The sequence below is a fragment of the Gavia stellata genome, chromosome 30 (genome assembly GCF_030936135.1).
Source record: "Gavia stellata isolate bGavSte3 chromosome 30, bGavSte3.hap2, whole genome shotgun sequence".
In the NCBI taxonomy this organism is placed as follows: Eukaryota; Metazoa; Chordata; class Aves; order Gaviiformes; family Gaviidae; genus Gavia; species Gavia stellata.
The window spans coordinates 4,044,968-4,055,464 of NC_082623.1; the positions used below are offsets into that span (position 1 = coordinate 4,044,968).

Genomic DNA, 10,497 nt, shown 5'->3' on the forward strand with positions numbered 1-10,497 from the left:
GGCAAGCTAAGAACATACCCATAATAGGAATGCAAGAATTCCTGTAGATTTTGCCACAGGGAAATTAGTTTGCTTCAGGGGTATAAAGCCCTTGCACCAAATCAAAGATAAAACTGCTGAAGAATTGTCTCCATGCAACAGAAAATTTCAAAAGCTGTAAATAAACAATACAAAACAGCACAACACTTGCCGTGCAGAAAGACTCCATCTCCTCACAAAATACAGCTTTTTATTTTTATGAAAAATAACAAGACACTTTCACGTGGAGAGAGAGAGAGAGAGAGAGAGATAAAAACCCCTCATGTAGCTGTTTGCAGTCAAGGAAACTCTGCCCTTGCATGCATTTGGCTGGAATTTCTCCTTTTCCCTCCTTCTGCCAACGAACAGTAATCCCCTGCACAAAGCACTGTACAAAGAACCATCAGAACCATGGGCCCGATCCCAGGCACGCTCAAGAACGTGAAGGAGGACAACAAGAACTACGCACAGCATTCAAGACCTTTGCTTTGAAACAGGAGAAAGAGATTGAGAAGAAAAAAGAAAACAACCTTGGGCTGCCTCCAGTGCTGCTTTTTGGAGGGACTCCTGATCCACAGGGGTAGGCAGAAAAGAGGATGCAGTCGCTCTAAACCAGGCTCCAGGGAGTCCTTTCATCTGATCCCCGCTACAGGCACCTGCTGCTGCTTGCGGATCTTGTTGAACAGGTCCATGTACTGAACCATCGTGTCCGCTGGGCTGTAGATGCTGTCGTGCTTGGTGCCAAACACAGACGGGATGCCGGGAGTGTGGTTCCCCATGAAGCTCTGCATGAACTCCATGAGCAGGTTCCAGCAGTCGTTGGCTATCACACAGGGGCAGTACTCCACCTGGCAACAGAAACCACAGCCCTGAAGCTCATGGCAGGCGCAATAACCACGCAGGAGGCAACGTGCTTTCCTCTCTCTGCCTCACTATAGAGAGAATGCTTTTCATAAAAACATCTGAGAATATTTAGCATATAACAAGGATGGACAAATATATATGAACAGAACATGCTGGGAACATACGAGCAATCCCTTCAAAAGGGAAGGGGAGGTAAAATGTACCCTGTAGGGCACTGCTTTTATTAAATCCCCAACAGTGGAGGTCTTGGGACATGGGTTCAAATGCCACATTAACTTTATCCCATCCCAAAACCAAACTTCATTCCCACATGCTGGTAGGTAGACGACTCGCATGGCTGTGACATCTTTCAGGAGTGTACTGGAAAAAGCCTTGGGACTTAAGGACTTGCAGTATTTTACTAAATATGAGTCTGGTCCCAAATCAGGCATAAGTCCTAATGCAAACCCTGAAAAACCTACTAAATGAAAACAGAAGCAGCCAGACCACCTGGCAAATCTGGTCCTGAACTCAAGTTTAGGGTAAAACAAGCTTCTGTTTAACTCCAGGTTAATAGCAACACACTGACACTGCAACATCTGTGCTTATTGCAGTGAAGAAATAAGCAATTTCTCAATCCTCGTCCCTGCTGGCTAGGAACACCTGCCTGAGTAGACGCAGTGTGATTATTAATTGTGTATCAGATAACAGGATTTGTGTGTTTAGAAAAGCATAAGCTCTGATTTTGAAGGACTTTTAAGCATCTAATTCTCAGCTATCTTGAAGACTGTTAGGCACCAATACATCTAGATGTCTGGAATCTGACCTACTCTGCTTTGCCCTTCCCATACTAGCGCAGCCCAGCTCCTTGTCTTTTTTCCGAGATTTTTTTCAGCCCAGCTGAGGCTTGTCCACAGCTTGTGAGCCTTCGACTCATGCTCGCGCTCAGTCAACCACCTCCCCAAATGCCTTCCTAGATCCTCCTGTACCCCTTTCGTGTACGCTGAAGAATCTCCCTGTAAGAGTTTGCTTCAGCCCAGCCTCCACCCCGTGAAACGCCCGTCAGCAGCTGGCAACCGACGCTCTCGAGCCTCATCAGCAGTCACGGCACTGAGCGGAGAGCGTGGAAGTGGTTTGATAGCAGGCTTCGAGCCCACGGTGCACCCCGCAGTGCAGCAATCCAGGTTGGCATGCCACAGGGTAGGACTGACGCCTGCCAAAAGCTCCCTGGTGAGGAAAAGACCATCTCTACACTGCGTGAGCAGAACCTGGGGCAGGAGGGCCCTGCTCCACAGGGCTCAGCTCCGCTGTTGTCTGCTCGAGATGCAGAAAGAAAGCAAAACCCAAATCAGCATCGAATTAGCAGAGAAGAGGTTGTTTTGTCCCCCTCGGCATGCTTATTAACCTGAAGTGCGCTACTAGCGTTGTGCATCAGGACTTCAAGTAGCTTTTTAGTTTGATGGCATCCCTTCGGGGTTTTGTTTACTGACACTTCAATGACAGGCTTTTCTGTAACTGCAGCTGAGCCCCAAAGTACCCGCCTGAATTAAACTTTGTTGTGAAAAGGAGATAAATACCCTGCCTGCTGCATACATGAATGCATCTAGTACAAACTACCAGCAACAAGCAATAAACTCAAGGCACAGAAGGGATGGGGGATTTCTCGTCTAGCCTCCGACATGAGATTTCCCTGCCTGTAGTTGTATTTCATACCCTTCAAAGACAATTCTTACCTCCACAGATATCCCACGGGCACTGGGCCCCATTGTAACTGTGCCCACCTTCACCAGGAAGTCACAGTATTGGTAGCGGGTGCCTCGGCTCTCTATCTTGTTTGCCTTGGCATTTTGGAAGAAGCCTTTCAACTTCACCATAAGGATATCAAAGTTGGCATCTGCTATGAGGCAGGGACCGCTTTCAAAGAGAGCGAAGCAGCTGAGGGGATATTCGGAGTTGTGCATCACGTACATCAGCTTGCCTGTCTGCCCTGAAATAAGAGCAATGGTATTTGGGCTATAAAACCAAGTCCTGCGCTTGTATGTTCTTTAAAGAAGCATCTGTTTTTTCCTGCGTCCTCCTTGTTGCTTTAATTCCAGGATCCTTGTACCACTCACACACGCTTTATGCGATCCAGCTGTTCAGTGAATAGATTGTATTTCCTTCCTAAGATTTAAAGTTAAAGGAGAAAAAAAGTCTTCTGCAGCCCAAGGATAAGGAGCCAATACGACTCAGAGACCAGAGGGTGAGCTGGAGGCAAGACTGGGGGGCGGTGTCAGCAAAGACCACCCACCTCCCATCCCCAAATGTGGGGCCAGGCACCTGCAGACTGTCCTCCTGCCCGCAGTCACTGGAGGAAGGCTGGGCTTTGCCTCTCCTCCCACTCACCCATCAGTCCTGCTGGGGGAGGATGTGCTGGGACACGATCTGGAAAACAGGGTGTCCAGCTTGTATCATGCTTTAAAAGGTAGAAAAAATTCTCATTTATCCACATGGGTCAAAAAAGCCTTTCTACGGAAGTGGCCATGCAAATTCCAGCTGCAGAAAAAGCAGCAAAAAGCTGCTCTGATAGCTTCAAATGGATCTGGCTGGGCAAACCGGCTGAGCAGAGCCCTGAGGCTGCACGGGCTCAGTGCGGACCTCTACAGCCACCGAGCCACCGTGGTCATGTTCACACTAGTGTTTTTAAAAGGATGTGGAAAATCCAGGTGTTTAGGAGAAAGAAAGAGGCTGGAACAGCCCCTCAGGTGAGCAGGCCACACCACACCTTTGAGCTACCTTTTTAGGCCGTCCTATGTCAAGAGAGGATTTGGGGTCCTCCAAGCACATCCCCTGGAAGCAGCTGGGTCATCTCATGCCTCAAACCTGCCCTCGAGCTGCTCCCCACCACCCTGGGAGCCGGCACTCCTCTCTGCTACTGCCTCCAGCTTGTAGGCCGGCTGCTGCCGCCTGCCCTCAAATGAGTCCCTTGGAGACAGGCAGATGCTGCCAGGAGGCTCGCGCCCACCCTCTCCAGAGCAAAACGCAGCCTCCAAAGCAACTCAGACAGAGGTAGCTTTTTAAGAAGTTTAACGGAAAAAATACGCTGACAGCAAAGATACCCAAGAGGGCTGCTAAGGCTCGAGCAGGAATCCTCGAGGCAGGGCTCCCCCGCGCCACATGGTCATCCCCAGGGCAGGGCAAGGCGGGGGCACGCAGGGAGCGGGGAAGACAGCGCTAGTGAGCAGGCAGAAGGGCGCAACAAGGCATTTGCTACAGGGCAGCCCCAGCACAGGGCACCGGCCGCGGCAGGGTGGTCTGTGCCGCACGCCGACCCTTCCCGGCTCCCCCAGCACCGCATACGGGGACGCGCCTTCTCCCGGAGGAGAGAAGAGGCCGACGGGAACCGCAGCACGCACTGTCCGCAGCAGAGGAGGCATTCTATAGGCAACGAGATGGCTGCTCCTTCCCCACGACGATAAATAAACCCGTGACAAATAAGCCAGCGATGACCTGCAGGAAAAGCCTCGGCCCACCCGGGTCCGGACAGAGCCGTGGCCTCACCCACAGCAGACACTCGCTCTACGGGAGACCGTGCTGTCACCGCAGCCGGGGTTCACCAGCAGCCCCCCTGTTGAGGAGCTGGAGGCGGCAGTGGGAGCAGAGACGGCTCCGGGCCGGCTGAGAGCACCCGTCCGCCGGCCCGGCCCGGGGCTCTCCCGGCGCTGACCTTGGCTGCTGATGGTGGAGGCGGCGGTGTGGTAGGTCTCGCAGTCCACGCAGAAGGTCCCCTGCTTCTCGGCCCCCAGCAGCTCCAGCTTCCGCGTCAGGATCTCCACCGTCTGCTGCACGCTCTTCCCCTCCGCCACGGGCACCTGCGCCACGCTGTAACCGGGGGAGAACGGGGAGTCAGAGACCCGCCGGCGGCGCACCGGGCCCGGCCGGCGGCTTCTCCCGGCTCCCTCCCCGCTACGGCGGCACCCCAGGACGCGCCCCCCCCGGCGGGGAACCCCTCGCCGCCTCCCCCCAGCCCTTACCAGGTCACCCCCATGCTGCACCCGCCCGCCGCGGCCCAGCGACCCGCCGGGACGGAAGCGCCGCCGGAAGGGGCGGGACCGACGTGCCGCCGGAAGGGGCGGGGCGGAGACGACGCCGGAAGGGGCGGAGTCGAGGCGCACGCGCGGCCGGTGGCGGAGCGGGCGGCGGCAGCTCCTCGCAGGCCCCGCCGCCATGCCCAAGGCCCGGCGGGCGCGGGGCCCCGGCCCCACGTTGCCACTGGCCGAGCAGATCTTGCAGGAGGCGGCCCCGCGGCCCACGGCGCGGGGGAAGCGGCGCGGCGGCCAGGCAGAGGAGGAGGAGGGCGAGGGCGGCGGCGGGGAGGGCTATGTGGACGCCCGGCTGTCCCGGCGCATCCTGGAGCAGGCGCGGCGGCAGCAGGAGGAGCTGGAGGCCGAGCACGGCCCCGGCGCGCCCGCCGCCCCCAAGCAGCGCAGCACGGCGCTGGGTGAGCCCCCGGTTCGCCCCCAGCCCACCCCCGGGCGTCGAGGGTGCGAGGCCCCGGGCTCAGCCAGCGCTGCTCCCCGCAGGCCCGGCGGTGCGCGGCCCCGGCTCGGACTCGGAGGACGATGAGGAGTGGCCCTCATTGGAGAAGGCGGTGGCGGCCGGACGGAGCGGGGAGTACTGCGGGGAGGTGGCGGTGGACCCCGAGGACGAGAAGGCCATCGAGATGTTCATGAACAAGAACCCGCCGCTGAGGTGAGGACGCAGCGGGAGAAGGGGCCGGGACAGAGCAGCCGCTGCTGCTCCCCGAAACAGCCCCTGAGTTGCGCCCCTCCTGCGTTGGCCCCAGGCGCACGCTGGCGGACATCATCATGGAGAAGATCACGGAGAAGCAGACGGAGGTGGAGACAGCGCTGTCGGAGATATCGGGCTGCCCCATGCCCCAGCTCGATCCCCGCGTCCTGGAGGTCTACAGGGGTGTCAGAGAGGTAAGGCCAAAGCTGCTCTGCCCTGGGGTCGGGCGAACACCACGCTGAGCCCCACAGCTGCTGCCTCTGGTCCTGCTCTGCCTCAGACAGACAATCTCCATCCTCACTCTACACAGGCACTTCTATGGATTAACTGCAGTTTGTGTTGTATCAGTCACTGAATGGCTCAGGATGTTTCTGAGTGACAACCTCCTGAGCGCCGTGCTCGGGATGAGCCTGGGATGGTCCTTTCTTAGGTCCTGGGACCGTCCTTTCTTACTAGAAATGCTGAGGGAGGGCAAAACTTTCCCATGGTCATGAGACAAGTCCTGCAGCCCTGCTGTTAGTGCCCATATGTCATGGCCTGGCCTGTATCCATGTGCTTTAAGGTGCTGTCCAAATACAGGAGTGGGAAACTCCCCAAGGCATTTAAAATCATCCCTGCCTTGTCCAACTGGGAGCAGATCCTTTACATCACAGAGCCGGAGACGTGGACAGCAGCTGCCATGTACCAAGCCACCAGGTAAGATCATCTCTGGGAGCTGCTGACGTGGGATTTTTTGCTTTTTTTTTCCATAACTGGAACCAGATTTACAAAATACCAACCTGTGCCCTGCTTGGCCTCCTTTCCCCACACCTCGCTTTGTGCTTTGCTTTTCTCAGGATATTTTCATCCAACCTGAAAGAGAGGATGGCCCAGCGGTTCTACAACCTGGTGCTGCTGCCACGGGTCAGGGATGACATCGCAGAGTACAAGCGCCTCAACTTTCACCTCTACATGGCTTTGAAGAAGGCTCTGTTCAAGCCAGCAGCCTGGTTCAAAGGTAGGGACTCCCTGCAGGGCTGCTGTTCCGACCTGGGAGCCTCTTGCTGCCTGGGAAGCTCAGTGAGGGCACATGTTGCACGCCGCTGCCCAGTGTGACAGGACACTGTCCCCTGCGTGGTGTGGCCCTGGGGGCTCAGTGGGGCGGAGAAGACGTGAAAGAGATGCAGGGAGTTCCCCTTGGTGGCCAAGGCGTCTTCCAAAGCCCCAGGGGCTCATTTGCGGTGTTCAGCGCAGGAGGGTGCTGAGTGCTGCAAGCTTACGCAGGTGCTGCTAGCAAGCGCTGGCAGGTATTTGGGTTCTTTTGGAGGTTGATGGCAGGTTATGAACTGTCTCGGGTCTGATCTTGGTCTCATCTGGCAACCTGAGGGTGTTCAGGGCTGGTTGCATAGGAGGGAGATGCTGCAACCCCTGTAACAGCAGCTGGTGGACGAGCTGGTATTTCCTGGGGTCAGGTGTGTCCTGGGATAGAAGGGGCTTAATCGCAGGGTTCTGCCTGCTGTGATTAAGACAGGCAGTGCCTGACTCTTCCCTCTCCACAGGGATCCTCATCCCCCTGTGCGAGTCGGGGACCTGCACGCTGCGGGAGGCCATCATCATCGGCAGCATCCTCACCAAGTGCTCCATCCCCGTCCTCCACTCCAGGTAACGCGCTGGGAGGCTGTGGGGGGGAGAGTTTCTCCTTTAGGGACACCGGTGCAATGCCTCGGATCTGCCCCTCGGCCTCTCCAGCATCTCGGAGGTGGGGGGTTTGTTCAGATTCCTCAAGGGGTTGAGATTCAAAGCTCGGCGCTGTGTTTGTCATCCTTGTGTCTGGGTGCCTGCTACTCTGGGGCTCCTCCCTGGCCTCCCCTCACCTCGGTGCTCCCTCTGTCCCCGCAGCGCAGCCATGCTGAAGATCGCCGAGATGCAGTACAGCGGCGCCAACAGCATCTTCCTGCGGCTGCTCATCGACAAGAAGTACGCCCTGCCCTTCCGCGTGGTGGATGCCCTCGTCTTCCACTTCCTCGCCTTCCGCACAGACCAGCGAGTCCTGCCCGTGCTGTGGCACCAGAGCTTCCTGGCCTTGGCCCAGCGCTACAAGGAGGACCTCTCCTCGGAGCAGAAGGAGGCTTTGCTCGAGCTGCTGAAGTTCCACAGCCACCCGCAGATCTCGCCGGAGATCCGGAGGGAGCTGGTGAACTCCAAGACGCGGGATGTGGAGGGGCAGCAGCCTGTGGCCATGGAGTGAGCAGGAAGAGGCAGGGAAAAGCTGCAGCCCGCCCCGCTCCCGGGACAGTGCTGGGTGTGATTGGGAGCCCAGCGCTGTGAACAAAGCCGTGGGGAGGCGTGTGGGAGCATCCATCCTGGGGATCCTGCTGCTCTGAGCAGGCGCTGGGGGCAGGCTGCGCCCACAGAGCTGGACTGTGCTCCCTGCGCTGCTTGTCATGAGGCAGGGCAGCTCCTGCGCCCACCTGGGAACCCGGTGCCACCAGCACCTGGGAGGGTTTGGCCTGTTCCTGTATTGGAAAATAAAACTGGAGCCGTGTCTGACAGTCAGGGGTGGTTCTGCCCCGCAGCCGCACCCTTCTGTGGTCGCATCCGTTTGTGGTCCTGCCCTGTCCCTTCCCCAGCAGGTGGCAGAGCAAAGTCACCAGCCCTGGGGTTCTCATGGAGTCTGCACTGTGGGTGCCGTCCCCCAGCTGCAAAGGGAGAAGGGACCCCTCTGCAACCCCTCCCTGTCCTCTGCCCTGAGCCGCCCCAGCATGGTTGGGCAAAGGGAGGGCGGGCAAGGGATGGGGCTGGGATGCCCAGACTGTTCCCAGAGCCTAAAACTGCACTGGGGGGGGAAAATGCTCTTGTTGGTGCTTGAGGGTTTCCCGAGGGCTTGGTTGTCACCAGGCAGGAGCGGGCTGCGGAGCTGCCGTCGCATCAGGGCTGCTGCCAGCCAGCAGAAGGGCCTGAGCCAGGCCACCATGGGGAATGTGTGCATGGCAGTGGCCAGAGGTGAGGGCAAGAGCAGCCCAGCAGTGCAGGGAGCCTGCCTTCCTGCCTGGCACTGTTCCCACTGCCACCCTGCCTCCAAAATGCCTGCCATCCCCCTTCCCTAGGGCTTTTCCTGAAAGACTTGCTTCCCCAGCTGCCCCTCTGGGGGTACCTCTACTCAGCAAGGCTGGTGAAGCCATGGGGCTACTGTCCTCGCCTGGCCATCGAGGCCACGTGCCTGGCCTGCTCATGGCAACCTGCCCACGCACGCATGCCACCTCCGCTGGAAAACCCAGCGGGGGCTTTTCCTGCCGTGTCCCACGAGGCTCTGCACTTACCCTGGGGGAATTGCTGACGGTGACCCTGCGGTGCTGCAAGGTTTGGCCTTGCCCCTGAAACCAGCACAAAGTCCTGCTTGGTGCAGCCCATGGCGAAAAGCCCCTGCAGCTTCCTACAGTAGCAGGTTGTGCTGAGGACGGCTGCCTCTGCTCTTTGCTTCTCTCCAGAGTTGGCTCCTCCCGTGACAGCGGCAGCAGGAGCAGAAACCATGTGAAGTGGAGCAGCACGCAAAGCCCGGCCGCCCGGGCTGGTTGCACACCACAGCGCCTTTTCCTTGGCTTCCTGATTTTATCTCCTTTCTTTAAAGAAGCCAGAAGCTGATAAGCACAAGAGATAGCCCAGGCTCACACAGCACATCCAGCAAGCTCTCGCCACCCTGCAGCACCGCCCGAGCTGCTGCAGCGCCGATCGGCGAGAGGGAGGCTTCAAAGCTGCCGGGGGCGTGAAGTCGCTGCCTCCTCTCCCACAGCCGCTCTGTAGGCAGGCACCTTGCCCGCAGGAAGGCGTTCAGTTCCACGTTCATCCACCGCCATCCGTGAGCATCCCCAGGGCCTCAGCGAGCGCAACGCATCCCTTGGCTGCTGCAGCATCACCCCTTCACGTCTCAGCGGGGTGGGTGGTGTCCTGCCTGCCCGCTCCGTGTTTCATCCTGCTCTTTCGGCCCTGGGAACCCCAGGGCTGGAGCCTCTGGGAGCAGCCTGAGGGGATCCTCCAGCTGATGGGGTCCCACCCCGGAGCGATTCAGGGCAGAGGCAGATCTGCGAGGGAAAAGGAGGCCGAGGTCTTCCCAAGGCGCAGCGCGGAGCGGATCACAAAGGGAAACCCTTGGGGCATTCATACTTGTTTAAAATACTTTATTGCAACATCATACGGTCCTCTGATTCTCCCAGCAGCGGAACTCTTGTGTGTGAACACCAAACCAGTTTACTCTTAAATTAAAACTCATTTATATATATAAAAAAAATTTTTCTTTTTCTACAGACAGGCTCCATGCGCCCCCCGGCCCTCCTGCTAGCAGGAGCCAGCGGCAGATGGCTCTTCTTGACAAATCAGGCTAGGGGAAGAACAGCAGCCCCATCTTTTTCTACCTGATAAGACTTTTGTTTCTAGTGGCATCCAAAAAGGAAGATTTCTACCTTTTCTTCCACATCCCCCACGGGAGGACAACAGCCACAGATCCATGTGTCCAGAGGTCACCAAGCAGCAGCAGTCTGCCTCCCATCCCTGCAGAGTCTTTCTGGCTTCTCCTGGTTAATACAATTCTACTATGTAATGGTTTTCTCTTAGAAAAGCAGCATTATTTTTTTTTAAACACTTTTTATAAAAACTAACAGATGGGATCAACAACAACAATACAAAAATGCAATAATTGCTTTTCAACTCAAGTGCGCGGCAAATTTTCCACCCTGTAAGGATACAGCTTGGACCCCCACGGAGATATATGGAACGCAGCCCCCTCCTGAACACGATCCGAGATCCCTGCCTTGGAGGAGTGAAGATGCATTTCAGACTATAGCAGCACATTCAAATGTATTTCTTAAAACCTAGTCTGATGCCTAAGCTACC

At 57.1% G+C, this 10,497-nt stretch overlaps 2 protein-coding genes across 3 annotated transcripts; one reads left to right on the top strand and one right to left on the bottom strand.

Annotated features, from left to right (window-relative positions):
* Nucleotides 1-212: 212 nt before the first annotated feature.
* Nucleotides 213-4,900, bottom strand: MED20 (mediator complex subunit 20). 2 transcript variants are annotated; one of them, XM_059831124.1, is made up of 4 exons: nucleotides 4,875-4,900; nucleotides 4,568-4,722; nucleotides 2,595-2,848; nucleotides 213-866 (listed from the first exon to the last, which is right to left on the bottom strand). In XM_059831124.1, exons 1-4 carry the CDS (start codon nucleotides 4,886-4,888, stop codon nucleotides 651-653), a joined length of 639 nt encoding a protein of 212 aa, XP_059687107.1. In that variant the 5' UTR covers nucleotides 4,889-4,900; the 3' UTR covers nucleotides 213-650. The 2 variants fall into 2 exon arrangements, with proteins under 2 accessions (XP_059687107.1, XP_059687106.1); XM_059831123.1 differs by having other exon boundaries at nucleotides 213-893.
* Nucleotides 4,901-5,067: 167 nt separating this feature from the next.
* On the top strand, nucleotides 5,068-8,162 carry BYSL (bystin like). The gene is made up of 7 exons (XM_059831223.1): nucleotides 5,068-5,341; nucleotides 5,424-5,592; nucleotides 5,687-5,825; nucleotides 6,194-6,327; nucleotides 6,468-6,628; nucleotides 7,170-7,272; nucleotides 7,510-8,162. Exons 1-7 carry the CDS (start codon nucleotides 5,068-5,070, stop codon nucleotides 7,856-7,858), a joined length of 1,329 nt encoding a protein of 442 aa, XP_059687206.1. The 3' UTR covers nucleotides 7,859-8,162.
* The last annotated feature ends 2,335 nt before the right edge of the window (nucleotides 8,163-10,497 follow it).